Genomic DNA, 18,340 nt, shown 5'->3' on the forward strand with positions numbered 1-18,340 from the left:
TCGAGGCTGCGGTGGCCGGGAGAGGCCACTGCACTCCAGTCTGGGCGCCAGAGTGAGACTCCAACTCAAAAAAAAAAAAAAAAAACATAGATATGATCATATACTTATTAACACAAAAGACACTCATATGCTATAAATGAAAAGTCAGATTACAAATGACACTATTATATCATGTTTGTGCAGATATCTGTATTTTTTGTTTCTATCATGGTTATTACTCTGAAATGTTATCTCTGGAAGTGGAATTATGGATTGTTTTTAAGGAAATTTCAGAAGGGTATTGACTTGACCCTATGGTTGGCCAAGTCGCTTGGCTTCAGTCTCCACATTTCATAAAATGAGATTGTGTGAATTAGTTGAGATAATCCACCAGGATTTTGGAGAAGCTCAAAGAAGGATCTTTTATTCTCAGGGAGTGGTTTCCTGTGATGTGATTGACAACTTACAGCTGAGTGGGGTCTTGGGATGAAAAGCAGCCAGGATCGCTGCCCTAAACTGCAGAGCTGAACGGGAAGCAAGATTTAGTTTGGCACTTTCGGTAGGTCACTAAACCCAAACGTTCCTCTTCCTTCTGTCTATGCTCAAGACTTGTCTCCTTCAGAAAAAAAGAAGAGAAAAGCTTCTCCCCCAGGCTTAATGAGCTTCTGGAATCATCCCTCATGTGTGAGCACCTGCTTTTCGGTTTGTGGTTCTCGTCCTAAGCAGGACCCGGGGTCACCACCCAGAACGCGTGTGGCCACCATGTGGCTGTTTATCCAGGGAGCGTGGTTAGAGCTGGTTATGGGTGGACTTGTAGAGTCAGCAAATGAAATCTCTAAGGAAAAAGGAAAGCACTGGGCCCAGACAAGGCTGGGGAGAGCCTCTCAGAAAAAACGAACAAACTGAAGCAGTCCAGGACTAATTTCTACCGGGAAACTGGGAAAAGCTCAGGTAGATATGGTGTTTGTCATTAAATCTGTAAAGATAGGAAACGATGCAAACTAAACGGTGAAATATCCTGGAAGCTTTTATCAGGACCAGGACACTAGGACCAGAAAGTTATAGTTTAATAAAATGTCAACATGTAAAGGCAAGCCCTAGTAAATTTTGGCGTCATATTTGAGGAAGTAATTTTATTTTTCTTGTAGAGATGGGGTCTCACCCTGTTGCCTAGGCTGGTCTTGAACTCCTGGCCTCAAACAATCCACCCACCTTTGAGGAAGTAAATTGGAGAAATGAAGCTGTGGAGGTGGGGTAGCCGAGAGACTTCTGGCACACACGCCATGACCACACCAGAGCTTTTTTCAGGAGTAGTTGTTAGTACAGAGGCTTTTCGGGTTACAGATTTTAAAAACTTGAGTCACTTTGCATGTAAAATCTCACAACATGATGAAAATGCTGTACTTCACAAGCCACACTTGGTTCACTTAAATCGTTGGATCTCTGTGGTGGGTGGAGAATGCTCACTGCGCTGTTCTGGCAGCTTGTCAGTGAACTTGAAACTTCTTAAAATAAAAAGTTGAAGAGAAAGCCAGGTGCGGTGGCACACACCTGTAGTTCTAGCTTCTCGGGAAGGAGGCTGAGGCAGGAGGATCGCTTAAGCCCTGGAGTTTGAATCCAGCCTAGGCAACATAGCGAGAACTCCATCTCTAAAAACATAAAAAGAAAGAAGAGAAAGAAGTTGAGGAGAACCCAGATGATAATTTAGTCTGCCATCCCCGATTTTAACACAGAGCCTAAGGTGGAGAGGAAAGGACATTTAGGGCACTGAAAGGTGTATTCAAATCTTTCTTCATTCTTTTTTTCTTTCAATATTTTGAGCATCATTTTCAGGAAGAAAAGAGGCTCCATCTTTCCTTTGCCGTGGGTATTCAGTGGCCCATAACACCTGAGAGGTCATCAGCACCAACAAACACCGTAGCTCTCCAAGAACTTTTATAGGCAACAAGCACTGAAGATTGGCTGTTGTAGTAAGCACCATGTGCACGGTCCTTGTGCAAAGAGGATGAACTTGACTCATCATCCCTGACCCAGACCGTGCTCGTGGAACTGCTTTCCAGAAGTGATGAGGAATTTATGCATTTGATAAACACCCATTTACTGAACAAGGCATACAAAGATCAAGAAATGGCAGAGCGACATACGAAGAGGTCACTGTATTACCAGGTAATTCGGAATGAGAGCAGTCCAAAGCACTAAGGAGCTCGATCTCCCTCATTCATTCATTGGCCGCCTCTGTAGGACACTAACTCGGAGTCAGCGGCTGCAGATTGTGGACATGGAATGAAATAAAATCAGCTACCTCGCGAGACGGGCCCTTGACCCGTGAATCAGAGGTATGGTTCTCTAAACTGTGATTCTGTCAGATCGCAAAGGTGACACCAGACATCACCAGCACAATAGTAATCTGTGTAATTTTGGGGGGAGAAGGAGAGATATTGACACTTGTGGCCTCTCAGAGCATCAGATCCATCAAGAAGGTATTCAAGTACTATTTGTTGAACTAAATTGAAATGATCATTCTGGCATGCCTGAAATCCCAGCACTTTGGGAGACTGAGGCGAGAGGATTGCCTGAGCCCAGGATTTCGAGACCAGCCTGGAAAACATCGTGAGACCTCATCTCTAAATAAATCAAGACATTAGCTGGGAGTGGTGGTCTATACATGTATTCCCAGCTACTTGGAAGGCTAAGGTAGAAGGATCGCCTGAGTCCAGCAGGTTGAGGCTGCGGTAGCCATGATTGTGCCACTGCACTCCAGTGACAGAGTGAGACTCTGACTCAAAAAAAAAAAAAAAGAATAGCAATAAGTAAATAAATTAAATTGATCCATTATCTCTTTGAATCGGGTTCTGAAGAGAGTTCCATAATGCTAAGAGCTTATCTAACCCCAGGACACAATACCAAGGAGAGAGCAGACAGTACTGTGTCGATTTCCTTCTGGATAGAGGCCAAGTGTCACCACTGAATACAGGCCAAGCGGTCATCAATTCCACGAGGGTCATGAGGAGCTGACTCCCTGACCTCCTTGTAACCACTTGATGGTTCTGCACAAGTGCTTATGACTGTGAGATGATCATTCTAGGCGATGGTTCTCAACCAGGGGCCATTTTTCTCATTGGGGACATTTGGCAATGTCTGAAGATATTTTTGGGTGTCACAACTGGGAAAAGGGGATGTGCTATCGGCATCCAGTAGGAGGAGGCCAGGGGTGCTGGTGACTATGCTACAATGCACAGGACACACCTCCACGACAAAGACTTATCCAGCCCCAAATGTCAGTAGTGCCGCTACTGAGAAGCACTGCGTTATGGGGTGTGTGTATCAGTCAACGCTCAGGCCAAAGGCTGCACTGTTAATTACCTTAAGAATGAACGGTATGAACACTGGTGGGTTTGGGCAATACAAGATAGACAGTTCCATGCAAACACTGCCTTGGGACTCAAAAATCCAAACAAGGGTCACGTGCACTGGCTCACACCTGTAATCCTAGCACTCAGGAAGGCCAAGGCAGGAGGATTGCTTGAGACCGGGAATTCAAGACCAGCCTGGGCAACATAGCCCAGTTCAAGACTTCGTCTCCACAAAGATATTTAAAAATTAGCTGGGTGTGGTGGTGCACGCCTGTCGTCCCAGTTACTCGGGAGGCTGAGGCAGAAGGATCGCCTGAGCCCAGGAGGTTGAGGCTGCCGTGAGCCACAATCATGCCACTGCCCTCTGGTCTGGGTGACTAAGTGAGACCCTGACTCAAAGAAAAAAAAATCCAAACAAGGACCAGTTACAAATTATTTGGGTATGACCAATAGCACAACAATCACAAAACAAACACTTAGCAGAATGAAGGTGGAATGAACTTAACTCCTATCCTTCAGTGAGACCAGCATTATTCAGTTACATACAACATGAGCCATAAATGTAAGTCTCCGACATCATTTTAAAATCCCCAGTTTGCAGTATAAAGAAAGTAAAAAGAATGACCCAGCAATTCACCTATTGGGAATATACCCGGAGGAACTCAAATCATTCTACAAAAAAGATACCTGCACACGTATGTTTGTTGCAGCTCTTTTCACAATAGCAAAAACATGGAACCAACCGTGTTGCCCATCAAAGCTGGACTGGATTTAAAAAATGGGGTATATATACACAGTGGAATATTATGTAGCCATAAAAAGGACAAACATAGACTTCGCAGCAACTTGGATGGATTTAGAATCGATCATACTCAGTGATCTATCACAGAAACAAAGAACAGAGTACCATATGTTCTCACTCATAAGCAGACCTTGAACAATTATAATACTGTAAGAAAGGGATTGGCAGCTGAGGGAAACTGCTGGGGAGGGAAGGGCATACCTCATCAACAAAGGTACCTGCATAATCAACGTTTGTATACCTAACCCCGAATTGTACCCCACATCTTGATAATAAAAACAAAATAAAATAAAGACATAGTCTAAACATTAAAAAAAGAAAGCAAAAAGAAGCAGGTGAGAGCATGTTTAAAACTAGATTGTGTTTAGCTAAATGTATCCAAAATACTGTCATTTTCATTTATATCCAATATAAAGATATTTTACCTTTTTTTCTTACTAAGTCTTTAAAATCTAGTGTGTATTTCACAGAGCACATCTCCGTTTGGACTGACCACATTTTAAGTTTTCAATAGCCATGTGTGACTAGTGGCTACTGTCCCAGACAACACAGATAAGGAGTTGTGACAGGAATCACCAAAGGTTCTCACTGAAAATGAGGAATTTGGCCGGGTGCAGTGGCTCACGCCTGTAATACCAGCATTTTGGAAGGCAGAGGCGGGAGGATCACTTGAACCCAGGAGTTTAAGACCAACTTGGGCAACCCAGCAAGACCTTGTCTCTACAATATATCAAAAAATTAGCTAGACATGGTGACATGCTCCTGTAATCCCAGCTACTCGGGAGGCTGATACAGGAGGATCACACGAGCCCAGGAGGTAGAGGTTGCAGTGAGCCATGATTGTGCCCCTGCGCTCTAGCCTGGGCGATACAGTGAGACCCCAACTCAAAAAAAAATGCGGAATTGGGGACTTTTGCCCCAATTTTGATTCAGCAAGTTTGGAATGGGAGCCGGAACCAACCATGTTGCCTATTCACATTTTTAATATTTGCCCAGATGATTCTTATGCAGTCGGGGTGTGAACCACATGCCCAGAAACAACCATTTATTCTAGACCAGTGACTTGCTTGAGAGAGATCACCTGTGTCTCAGTCTCTCACAGTCTCCTCTGAAACCACGTTCCATAGGATTAGAGATAAGAGATGTCACAAGCTATAGAAGATACAGGGGGAAGGCTGTTTTTTGTTTTCCAAAGAAGAAATGAAGATATCCCTCCCCATGAAAGAATCTTGCATAATTCTACAAAGCCCCAGGAATACACAGTTTTCCTTTACCACGTATTATTGGGCCATTTCTGCATTTATTTTTTAAAAACGTAAATCTACACACCTATAGGTGATGTTTTCCTGTTTTTAAGGAGTTTTACTTCCTCAATCATCTTCAAATGTGCTCAGGGAGACTGAAGGCTGCACCACACTCTCAAACAGGAAGTAACAACCTTGTGACTCAAAGCGCCACAGAACCAGACTCCAACGAACACAATTCCGTTTTCGTGCAGTCGGTTATGTTATCTGGAGCGACAGTAAGGCTGATCCTGCCTCCTCACATCTGCTGCCCTTCTCAGCTTCAATTTTTAGCTCAGTGACACGTAAACTCATAATAAGTGAATCTGCTTCCCCAAGTACTAACCCGCCCTTCTCGGGAGCTACGAGAAAGGAGACTTGAGCTTACAGTGATGTCTCAGGACTCTTTCTGGTCTCACCTGTAGCCGTCATCAAGGCCACTCTGTTCACAAGGAAATGATTTTTGAGAAAAGGTCCAAGTGCAGCTGATTTGTGGGTATGCTTTAAACCTGATAGAAAAACAAAACTCTTCATATTGGTCAATTTCATAATTTTCACTTGAATTGGTTGCGTTTATAAATCCCTTTTCTGTAAAAAAAAAAAGAAAGATATTTATTTAATATTATATATTTAATATAATTATATAATTAATATAATTATAAATTAGATAATGAACTTCACGTGGAAATGTACTGAGAAGATAAAATAAACTTTTATTCATCAGCTTAATGCGAGAAAAATCCAGACGCTGGCAGGTTGCAGGTCAGGTTAGATAGACCAAGAGAAAATCCAGGACTCCTATCCCTGGTTCTAAGCCTGAGCCCATAATCTTCTGGAGTCAAAATTCCTTTAAGAATGGGATGTAAATAATGACCATCTTCCCAGAGAAATGAATAACTAACCCTACAGATTTTGCAGGCAATTTCAAGAGGTCAAGGGGCTTCCCCACTCCCATGTACACAGCGGGGGTTCCCTAACGGTCTGAAAGTCCCTGCTCTCAGCTAACACAACTATCTCAGTGACAGATCCCACATAAAATAATCCCAAGGCGTCCAGGCATGGTGGCTCATGCCTGTAATCCCAGCATTTTGGGAGGCTGAGGCAGGAGGATCACTTGAGGCCAGGAGTTTGAGAACAGCCAGGGCAACATAGCCAGATCTCATCTCTACAAAAAAATATAAATAGCTGGGTGTGGTGGTGCATGCCTGTAGTCCCAGCTACTTGGGAGGCTGAGGTGGGATGATCGCCTGAGCCCAGGAAGTTGAGGCTGCAGTGAGCTGTGATGGTGCCACTGCACTCCAGCCTGGGCAACAGAGTGAGATTTCAACTCAAAATAACAATAACGACCATCCCAAGACACAAATAAAAGAACAAACTGACTAGCAATATTGATAAGGTTTCCTTATGGAACACTTTCCTGTGAGTTTTCTAAGAGAATCACTAAATTTCTTAGCATTTGATCATGGTTGAAGGCTGCACCCTAGCCTGAGGTTACTTCCATTGCTATTTTTAAATCCAATTTCAATGTATCTGAGGGCTTGTGCGGATTCTCGGTTATTGAACACTTGCAGTGGGTTCTTAGAACAAGTATTTATTAAGTGCCTATGTTGTGTCAGGCTCTGTGCTAGGTTCTGGGGCCACCAACATAGAAAGGATTGTCCGCAGGAAACGTATAGTCTACAGAGAGGCAAAAGGATACAAAACAGATGGCCACAATATCATGCATTAAGTGCAAAGCCAGTGGCATTCCAGTGGTCCTGGTTTAACTGGAAAAGAGGGATGGGCAGCTTATCTCTGCAAAGAGATTCCAAACTCAGCTTCTTTTTTCTTTTTTACTTCCTTTTTTACTCAGTCACCCACCCTGGAGTGCAATGGCACTGTCGCAGCTCACTGCAGCCTCGACCACCTGAGCTCAGGCAATCCTTCTGCCTCAGCCTCCCAAGTAGCTGGGACTAGGTGTGTGCCGCCACACCTGATTTTTTTTTCTTTTTTGGTAGAGACGAGGTCTTTCCTGGGCGCAAGCAATCCTTCCACCGGGACCTCCCAAAGATCTGAGATTATAAGCGTGAGCCACGGCACCCGGCCTATTCTAACTCAGTTTCTTATTCAGCTTTTTATCGTAACATTATATTAAAATCAGAATTGCCGAGCACAGTGACTCATGCCTACTTTGGGAGGCAGAGGCAGGAGAACTGCCTGAGCCCACAAGTTCGAGACCAGCCTAGGCAACTCGGCGAGATCTTGTCTCTACAATAAATCAAAAAATTAGCTGGGCATGGTGGCATGTGCCTGTAGCCCCAGCTACTTGGGTGACTGAGGTGGAAGGATCACCTGAGCCCAGCAGGTCAAGGCTGCGGTGGCCGTGAGCGTGCCATTTCACTCCAGCCTGGGCAACAGAGTGAGACTCCAACTTAAAAAAAGAAAAGGAAAGAATTAGAATTTATATTGCACATCCCCCATTCCACATTAAAGCAACTAAAAGTATGAATAACAGTTTCGTGAGCTGCCCGCATTACCTAGGATGGTAACCAAAGCTGATTGACTGGGATGCTTTGAAGAGGAACAAGTATAATATCCGGTGTTGTTTCTTCCCACGGACGATACGAAGGCAAACAGAATCCGTATCATGGTCCTGTTTGTTGAATAGGTGCTCATCTCAAAGTAGCTGCCCTGGGTTTTAACAAAACAGAGTTCAAGTTTAATGCTTCCAGCCTGCACAATGAGTTCATCATCCCTGCAATTTCAGAACACAATACTCATCCGGTTACCTCCTCAAGTGCTTTGTGTTCTAATTCCCAGGTGAGCCCAAATCTGTGGTTCACGTGAACAGCTTTGCACCGGATCCATAAGGGTTCCCCTACTTTGAGAAATAACTGTGGCAGTGTGGTCCGAGGCGACTGATTCAGATCTAAAGATGAAAATATCCCAAGTAAGGTGAAAAAGACTTTGCCTCATCCCAAAACATATCCTGAACGTTCCGAACAAAGATTTTTCACATCATCTCAAGTGCTCACGTGGTTAAAATTAACAAAAGAATCTTCTGGAAATCAGCCCTTACAGAATCCGTAACATGACATTTAAAAATGGCAGAAACAAACTATGGAATTTCCAAAGGTGAATTTTCACTTATGAAGTTACTGTTAGTCCCCGACAGTTTCGAGAAATAGTCACCGAAAACAAAAACACACGCTATGACAGCGTTACCTATTGTGAACAGCTTGGTACATGCCCTGCCCAGCTCGTTCTTGGCACAGCACCTTATATCTTTTCCAAATAACTCGTGAAGTACCTTCTCCTCTTTTTTAACGACAGCGAGGCTTTCTTCTTTACAGCTGCAATCAGAAAATAAATGCATTTGGCCAAACAAGTTTTTTGGTTTTGGTTTTGGTTTTTGTTTTGGAAGCAGGATTTATTGAGAGGACAGAAAAGCTCCCATAGTGGGAAGGGACCCCAAGGGGTTGCCCAACACGTTTTTAAATTACAAAGGAATGTTCAGGAAAAGAACAAAGTCAAATGTTCTAGAACCAGTTTTAAGGGAACCAGAAAAGAGCAGGTCAAAAGGGAAACCAGCCCAAATCTGTGGTTTCAACTAAGGGCTCAGAAAGGGGGCTAGCCAGTTTCTCATGGCTTAAATGAATTAGAAGAACACCAGGGAGAATTACTTAATAAAACAGTTTAAATTTTTTCATGTATGGTAACCTTCTTGTCATTGCTGTTTCAAGACAAGGAAAGAGGGAGAATTGAGAAGAAAGGAAAAAAAAAAAAAGAAAGTGAAAAGAGAAAAGACATGATTGGATTTTAATGCAGTTTTACCCAGTAGGCTCTTTTTCTTCAAAGCACAGAAAGGTACAACCAGAGAGAGGGAGAGAAACTAAAACTGCAAAAGTCACCCAGAGCCAGGGCAAAGTAACAAGACCCTGTCTCTACAAAAAATATGTAAAAATTAGCTGGAGGGGGTGGTGCACATCTGTAATCCCAGCTACTTGGGAGGCTGAGGTGGGAGGATCGTGTGAGCCCAGGAGCTTGAGGCTGCAGCGAGCATGATTGCGCCACTGCCCTCCAGTCTGGGAGACAGAGTGAGAGCCCAGCTCAAAAAAAAAAAAAAGTCATCACCAGAGTTCCCATAGGAAACAGAAGGAAAGCCAAGACCCTCTTCCCTGCCTCAGCAGAAAGTAGATTTTGGTTCTGGCTTCCCAGTCGTTCCCTTTGCCAAAGCAGATGGTGATTCCAGCGTCTGTGTGGGGTCACTCTTTTCCTCTCTATAGCTTTATTCAAGTGCATTATTTTATTTATTTATTTATCTTTGAGTCGAAGTTTCACTCTGTCACCCAGGCCGGACTGCAGTGGCCTGCTCACAATCATTGCAGTCTTGACCTGCTGGACTCGGGTGATCCTTCCATCCCAGCTGGAACCACAGGTGTGCGCCACCACACCTGGCTAATTTTTTGATTTATTGTAGAGACGAGGTCTCACCAAGTTGCCCAGGCCAGTCTCAAACTCCTGGGCTCAAGTAATCCTCTTGCCCTTCGCCTCCCAAAGTGCTGGGATGACAGGTGTGAGCCATGGCGCCCAGCTCACAGTCAAGAGCATTCTTTTATTTGTTTATGTAACTTTCCTAGAGTTAGTTTCTACTTATCACGGCAATAATTGGATTCATTGTAGAAATTTTGGAAAATACAGAAAAAAATCCACAGGAAAGAATTGTAAAGTCTCCATATTCCTACCACCCTGAGGTGGGAACAGTTATTATTTTTGTGCAACTCTTCACTTTTTTTTTTTTTGAGTTGGAGTCTCACTCTGTCGCCCAGGCTGGAGTGCAGTGACACAATCACTGCTACCACAGCCTTACTTTCTGAGCTCAGACGATTCTTCTACCCCAGCCTCCCTAGTAGCTGGGACTACAGGCGTGTGCCATCATGCCCAAATAATTTTTTTTTTTTTTTGAGTTGGAGTCTCACTCTGTCGCTCAGGCTGGAGTACAGTGCCCGCTCCTGGCCACCGCAGCCTCCACCTGCTGGGCTCCAGCGATCCTTCCGCCTCAGCCTTCCAAGTAGCTGGAACTACAGGCGCGTGCTACCATGACTGGCTAATTTTTTGATTTATTGTAGAAATGAGGTCTCGCCAAGTTGCCCAGGTGGGTCTCGAACCCGTGGGCTCAGGCAATCCACTCACCTCAGCCTCCCAAAGGCGCGGGATTACAGGCTGAGCCACCGAGCCTGGCTAATTTTTTTGTTTGTTTTTAATTGTAGAGACAAGGTCTTGCCATGTTGCCCAGGCTGGTCTCGAACCTCTGGGCTCAGGCAATCCTCCAACCTCAGCCTCCTAAAGTGTTGCCCAATTTTTTTTCTATGCACATATAACACATATTTTATAGGTAATTTCTGTTTCTCCTTCTTCTAAACTTTGAGATCCATTTGTACCATGGGGATAATATGATTTTTTGCTTTTTCTCCTTCTATTTAGTCCCATTTTTCCAGGAAAGTTGTTTAGTAATTAGCTCAAGCTACATACATTTTTACTTTGTGAGAACTTAGCTACAGCACATACGACAAACAAAAGTAGACCAGCGTGGTGGCTCACGCCTGTCATCCCAGCACTTTGGGAGGCCAAGGTAGGACGATTGCTTGAGCGCAGCAGTTCGAGACCAGCCTGGGCAACATAGCAAGACCTTGTCTCGACAAAAAATAAAAAAATAAGCTGGGCATGGTGGCAAGCACCTGTAGTCCCAGCTGCTTGAGAGACTGAGACAGGAGGATCACTTGAGACCAGGAGATCGAGACTGTGGTGAGTCAGGATCATGCCAGTGCACTCCAGCCTGGGTGGCAGAGTCAGACCCTGTCTCAAAACAGAACGAAACAAAAAGAACAAAAAGTAAACATGGATACCATATTTGCTATCTCAGGCAATGTCCCAAGTACTTCACATCAATCAACCCATTCAAATCATCAGAGCAACCTATAAAGAACGTAAAGAGTTTGCCATCCCAGTTCTTGCAGTGCGGCACAGAGAGGTTAAGTAATTTACCCAAGGTCACACTGCTGGTAAGCAAGCCAGGGTTCAAACCCAGGCTATCTGGCTCTAGATTCTAACAATATCTCTTTATTTATATATTTATTATTTGAAACGGGGTCTCACTTGTTGCCCAAGCTGGACTGCAGTGGTGCAATCACAGCTCACTACAGCCTGGACGTCCTGGGATCAAAGGCTCTTCCCATCACAGCTTCCCGAGGAGCTGGGACTATAGGTGCACACCACCACACCTGGTTAATTTTTAAACTTTTTGGAGAGACAGGGATCTTGCTATGTTGCCCAGGCTGGTCTCAAACTCCTGGCTTCGAGCGATCCTCCTACCTTGGCCTCCCAAAATGTTGGGATTACAGAGTCATGAGCCACCACACCCACCCTAGGTTCTCTATCTTTAAACAGTCATACTAGGCTGCTTTTTCTGCACAAACAAAATAATTCCAAATTAAACATTTAGTCACAGGGAAGTTTTACTTATCAGAAAATTATACTTTAAAATCAGTGTCTTTCTTTTTTTCCTCCCCAGATGCTCAGGGAGTCAGCACTCCTGTAACTTAAGGGGGCTTTTATTTGTGGAGCATGGTTCTGGTGGGGGGACCCCGCAGTTGATCAGAGGCATTCCCAAAGGTCCCTCGCTAAAAATTCCCCCAAACATCCTTCCATCCTGCTTACTACAGAGTCAAAATTTCCTGTCTAAATGGGGACAAATTAAGCCTTGCATTCAGTGTGACTACATTAGAACAAGACCAAAAGAAAATCGTCTTAGCAGTTATCTCCACACGTCATACCTTTCACCCTGTGAATTGCAAAGCACCCATTCCACCGTGGCTTCTGGAACACTCTCAGACACGCAGACCAGGGCATCCTCTTCCTCCAACTTTCTGAAGTAAGGTCTTCTCAGGGTATAAAGTGGTGGATCTAAAGCATCACACAGCATTCACGTTTTCACATTTAAAACACAATCCTCCTGGCAGGTTTTTCAGAAAAGCACTCTCCACCATCAAGAAAAGGGAACGTTTTATGCCACCACGGTGCCCCCTGCCCCCCTCCACCCACCAACCATGGTATATACTATTTTTTTTAAGGTACATGATAAGCACTGTATTTATTTAATAAACACAAACAGTTGTACAAACAATGGAAGCAACCCCTCTGCTTCCATTCCAGGGATGCAACGCGTAATGATGATTCTAATTTTTTCTTTTTTTCTACGAAAGGCATCAAAGGAAAGCCAACCATGACATTAAATGTCACTCTGGCTGCAACGTCAGCTGTCGCATTTGACCTCTTGACCAATTTCTTTGGGTACCACAGTTCACACATCCACAGATCACTAGAGTAAGTGGATTGAAGCCATGGGAAAATACAAATGCTGACATCATAAGATTGAAACCAGCAATAGAAGATAGTTTAAGCCCCTTATTAAACATACAGTTGGACATGCAACTTTCTTCCCATTATTTTATCTGGAATGAGGCAGAAATATACTAAGATTTGGAGATGCAGAATATGGTAGGATGGAGTTAGGACTGGAACAGAATTTAGAGGTTTAGTTGAGCCTCTGGTTCACATTGGACCATCATGCATGCACACACACAGACAGACATGCATATACATATGCCCCATTCCCCGCCCAACATGTAAACTTTCTACTTCTGCTTGGACTCCTCTAAGGACTGGGGTTCATTACCTCCCAGGGCAAGTCATTCCTACTCTTTGACAAAAACTTTTTTTTTTTTAGAAAGCAAGATTTGTTGAGAGAACAGAAAAGCTCCCAAAGGGGAACCCACAGGGATTGCCCCCTTTTTTTTTTTTTTTTTTAGATAAAGTTTCTGGCTGGGTGCGGTGGCTCACACCTGTCATCCCAGCACTTTGGGAGGCTAAGACGAGAGGATTGATTGAGCCCAGGAGTTTGAAACCAGTCTGGGCAACAAAGCAAGACCTTATCTCTACAAAATATCAAAAAATTAGCCAGGTGTAATGAATGGCATGTGTTTGCAATTCCAGCTACTCGGGAGGCTGAGGCAGAAGGATCACCTGAGTCCAAGAGGTCAAGGCTGCAGTGAGCCGTGATCGTGCCACTGCACTCCAGCCTGGGTGACAGCATGAGACCCCCAACTCAAAAAAAAAGTTTCACCAATGGTTTTATGTGTCATTATACATTATTCATTGTTTTACTGCTCCATAGTATTCCATTGGTAAATATATCATGATCTATGTTTTCATTTTCTTGCAGTGGACTTTTGGGTTTTTTCCGGTTATTTGTGCTATCCATCATGGTGCTGCGAACATTCTACCCAGTTCTACCAAGGCACGCATATAATGGGTTCTTTAATGATATACTTAAGAGCGTAACTGCTGGTTTCCGTGGCGTGTGCATGTTCAGTTTTCCACATCATGACAACTTGCTTTCCAAGTGGTCATACTAATATGTGTTTACACAGCAGGCGATGAGGGCACCTACTGCTTGATATACTTACTAAGAATTCTTGATTTTCAACAATTAGTTATAAAATGGCATCACCTTGTGGCCTTCATTTGATTTCTCAATTATTAATTTACACATATTAAAAATAATTCATTGGGAGGCCATTCGGGTGACTCAGCTCTAGCACCTTGGGCTCCTGCACAAGCAACCAAACCCCAGCTCACTGTAAGTAATAAAATAAAGCAGAAGCTTAACCAACCAGAAACCGCCAACTCATCTCTAATTAGGGACTTTCTACTTTAACCAATCAAATGTGATTTTTGTCTTGCTTTCGTGAACCCCTTATAAATGTTCCCCTCAAATCCCTCCGTAGAGCCCAACTGTTTGGCATTTGGCATTGCCCAATTTATGAATCACTATCTGCTCAAATAAATCCTTTAAAATTTTAATATGACTAAGTCAATGCTTTAACACATGTTTATTGACCATTTAGATTTCATGTTCTGAAAATGAAATGGTTTATTGACTATTTAGATTCCATGTTCTGAAAAGGAAATGTCCTTTTGTTCTTTTTCCTACTAGGTTTTGGTTTTTGTTTTTCTTATTGATTTATGGAAGCGCTTCACATATGATGACTATTACTCCTTTATTGATTGTGAGAGTTTTTACTTTTTCTCCCATTGATTCTAATTTTATCCTCTTGAGCAATTTTTTAAAAATAAGTCTAGCTTTGCTTCCACATGAAAATCCTTCAAATATTTAAAATCAGAAACCGAGGTCAAGTGAGATAATTACCATCAAAGGCATTTTAATTATTTGGCCTGGCTTCCCTGACTTAAATCCCAGAAGACTTTCCTCTTCATTACATTGCAATCAATCTTCTCCTCTCCTCAAAATATTCCCTTCTCTGTGCTAAACACTCCCAACTCCATTCAGCTGCTCCCAATTTAAGGAATTCCAAGTTCTCCGCTATCCTGGTTGCTCCATTTTGTCAGTGTTCATCTGAAAAAATAGAGAGCTGAAAATAATACTCTATTAATTTCCTTAATCTAGACGTTACATTTTCATGAACACAGCCAAGTTCAAGTTTACTTTTTTAGCAATCATGCCACACTTGTGGTTTTACTGAGCTTCTGGTTTGACTAAACCCTTTCCTCTTTTTCATACTGCCTGTTGTCAAGCTTCTCCCACTTTTTTTTTTTTTTTGTATTCAACCACCCCAGAAGGCTAAAAACATGCTACAGTGTACTCGAAAGATTGTTTCATTTTTACATTGTAAATCTTAAGTGAAAAGAAGAGACCATAAATATCACAGAGATGCAGCAGATGCCCACTTACCTTATACAACTACTTATACTTGGAAAAAGAGAGAGAGAAAGGAGTGAGGGAAAGGGTAAGACATATTTATCCTCTTCCAATCTGGAGCACACATTTACAGTCCCACAGAGGGAGTGAGGGACTAGGACGGGCGCAGGGAACAGAAGAAAACCAAAGAATAATAAAAGGTCAACTCTTGGCTTTGAACTTCTAGGTTCTGTTCCTACCAACTTTCGAGTAATAAAAGACTTTCCAGAATTAAAAAAAAATTTTTATTGAGTCAGAGTCTCACTGTGTCTCCCAGGCTGGAGTGCAGTGGCACGATCACAGCTCGACCTTCTGGGCTCAGGCGATCCTTCCGTCTCAGCCTCCCGAGTAGCTGGGACTACAGGCACGCGCCATCACGCACAACTAATTTTTTTTTTTTTTTTTTGTAGAGACGAGTTTTTGCTATATTGCTCAGGCTGGTCTCAAACTCCTGGGCTCAAGTGATCCTCCCTCTTCTGCCTCCCGAAGTGCTGGGATAAAAGGAGTAAGCCACCGCACCCAGCCCTCCAGAATGAATTTTGACCTCACCTGACTTTTACCTTGCAGGTTGACTTCAGGACCTAATACCCCACCCCTGGCCCCAGTAAGACACTTCTGGGAATCTAAAGTGCTCTCTTCTACTAGTAGCTTTGACGGTGGCAAGACCACACACACACACACAACACCCAGTGCAGGGCAGCACAGACAGGGCACTCGAGTCGGCCTCTGGCTGTGCCCATGAGAGCCCTTCTCAGTGTGTCTGTTTTCGTAGACAGGATTGTCGTGAGCATCTGGGACGATCCGTTCAGAGCATCGTCAGCAGAGGGTAGTTGTGGTTGTTCCTGACTCAGGGCACCTCTGTGGGCTGGACACACTCGCTTGGTATATTTGAGTCACAAGGAAGAGGAGGGAGCCTGGTGAGGTGCACCAGTATGTGGCCAGGGAACCTCATTTAAAGTGGTATTAACCAGGAGTTTTTGGAGCACCCCTCTGGCCCCAAAGGCACGAGGACACAAGTGAATGCAGCCACCTTTTGTCCTTATCAGGGCGTCGAAGGTGCACAGCACTAAGTCTGTGCATGGTGGGGATGGAACGGCTGCCTCCCTAGGTAAGAATATTTCTTACAGTTGGCATAGATGGGTAAGCAGTTGTATAAACTGGTGCTGTTTAAATTTTTTTTTAAAACAACTTTTTTTGAGTTGGAGTCTCACTCTGTTGCCCAGGCTAGAGTGCAGTGTCAAAATCATGGCTCACCACAGTCTCCAACTCCTGGGCTCAGGCCATCCTCCCACCTCAGCCTCCCACCTCCCTCCCAGGGACTACAGAAGCACACCACCACACCTGGCTAATTTTTCCTTATTTTTTGTAGAGACGAGGTCTCACTATGTCTAAAACTCCTGGATTCAAGCGATCCCCCTGCCTCAGCCTCCCAAAGTGCTAGGATTATAGGCATGAGCCACCACGCTGGTTTAAATTAAAATATTAATTAAAATTAAAAGTGGCTGCTCAGTCACTAGCTAAACACAATTTCAAGTGTTTAAAAGCCTCCTGCAGCTGGTAGCTATTAAACTAGACAGCACAGACACAGAACATTTTCATCATCTCAGAAAGCTCTGTTGGGTTGCACTTAGACCTTACAATCCTGTGAAGTGTGTGCTTTTATTCCCATTTTACAGACAAGGAAATTGAGGCTCAGAGAGATTAAGGGGCCTGCCAAAAAAACACAAGGTGGTGGTATCAGAACCAGAATGAGAATCCCAGTCTTCTGACTCAAAGGTCACGAAGCTTTCCCTTTCTCCTGTCCTGTCGACCACCTGCAAGATGTCCTCAGTCTCTGAACAGCATCTACACCCCGAGAGTCCCTGGGATATCAGAGATCCTCAGTTCTCCATCAATTCTAGGGATGGTCAAAGGGGATTTAATCCATTCACCAGCATTCTGAGAGCCACCTGCATGCTGTGTCTAGTGGAGATGGTGAGAGCTAGTGGGTAACAAGTCCCTCCTTGGGGACACTGTGGTGTTCCAGGCTCGAATACTAGGAGCAGGCTGAACTTACTTCTTATACTCACTGTAAACAATACCGTGTAATTGGTAGCTTCACTCTGAATAAAAAGTAGGTATTCTCCAGCTTGGGTTTCTGTCATTTTCAAAATGACCATGGAAACAACTCTTCTGTAAAATAGGAAAGAGAACTGGTTATTTTGGAAAATGTATGAAACTGAAAAAAAATTCATATTGACTAAGAAGGTGGCTGGGTGGCTCCCGCATCCCTGGCTGGCACGGAAGGATGGTTTTGGTGGGGACACAACTCCTGTCACGTACCCAGCCTGAGCACTGCTCGCTGGACCTCGACTGTGGCCTGGGTATGAGCATCCTTCTTGTACCTCCATCTCATGTTGCCTGAGCTCCTAGGAGGGAAAACTCCCATCCCAAAACACATAGCTTTGGTGGGACACTCCCGTGGGCAGTGGCTTGCCATGCCCCTCAGTGACAAGGCACGCTCCCTGATCATGTGTGCCCAGGCACTGGATCACCAGCCTCAGTTTCCCACTCGAAGAACCAGATAGCTCTACAAGCGAGATATGCTGAGATCTTTTTAAAAGCCTGGCTCAGGACGGGGCTCGGTGGCTCGGCCTGTAATCCTAGCACTTTGGGAGGCCAAGGCGAGTGGATTGCCTGAGCCCATGGGTTCGAGACCAGCCCGGGAAACTTGGCAAACCCTTGTCTCAACAATAAATATTTTAAAAATTAGCCGGGGGTGATAGCACACGCCTGTAGTTCTGGCTACTTGGAAGGCTGAGGAAGAAGGATCGCCGGAGCCCAGGAGGTCGATGCTGGGGTGGCTGTGAGTGTGCCACTGCACTCTAACCTGGGTGACAGAATGAGACTCCAACACACAGACACACACACAAAGCCTGGCTCAGGTACTCATGCCTGTGTTCCCAGCACAGGCGAAGGCAAAATGATTGCCTGAGCCCAGGGATTCAAGACCAGCCTGGGCAACTTGGTGAGACCTCATCTCTACAAGAAATCAAAAAATTAGCTGAGTGTGGTGGCACGTGGGGTTCCAGCTACTTGGAAGACTGAGATGGAAGGATCACCTGAGCCCAACAGGTCGAGGCTGTGG

The 18,340-nt window shown here is 44.2% G+C and overlaps 1 protein-coding gene across 1 annotated transcript in view; it reads right to left on the reverse strand.

The window, feature by feature from the left end:
- FLT3 (fms related tyrosine kinase 3) overlaps nucleotides 1-18,340 on the reverse strand; it is a 71,210-nt gene that overhangs the window by 41,555 nt on the left and 11,315 nt on the right. Inside the window, exons 4-9 of the mRNA XM_021714810.1 lie at nucleotides 17,270-17,385; nucleotides 12,230-12,359; nucleotides 8,622-8,749; nucleotides 8,186-8,325; nucleotides 7,934-8,087; nucleotides 5,837-6,005 (exon numbers count right to left, since the gene is read on the reverse strand). Of these exons, the coding sequence (XP_021570485.1) occupies nucleotides 5,837-6,005; nucleotides 7,934-8,087; nucleotides 8,186-8,325; nucleotides 8,622-8,749; nucleotides 12,230-12,359; nucleotides 17,270-17,385 (837 nt within the window). The remainder of the gene's footprint in view (nucleotides 1-5,836; nucleotides 6,006-7,933; nucleotides 8,088-8,185; nucleotides 8,326-8,621; nucleotides 8,750-12,229; nucleotides 12,360-17,269; nucleotides 17,386-18,340) is intronic.

The sequence above is a fragment of the Carlito syrichta genome, unplaced genomic scaffold, assembly GCF_000164805.1.
Source record: "Carlito syrichta isolate Samal-C Ts95f unplaced genomic scaffold, Tarsius_syrichta-2.0.1 Scaffold305794, whole genome shotgun sequence".
Classification (NCBI taxonomy): Eukaryota; Metazoa; Chordata; class Mammalia; order Primates; family Tarsiidae; genus Carlito; species Carlito syrichta.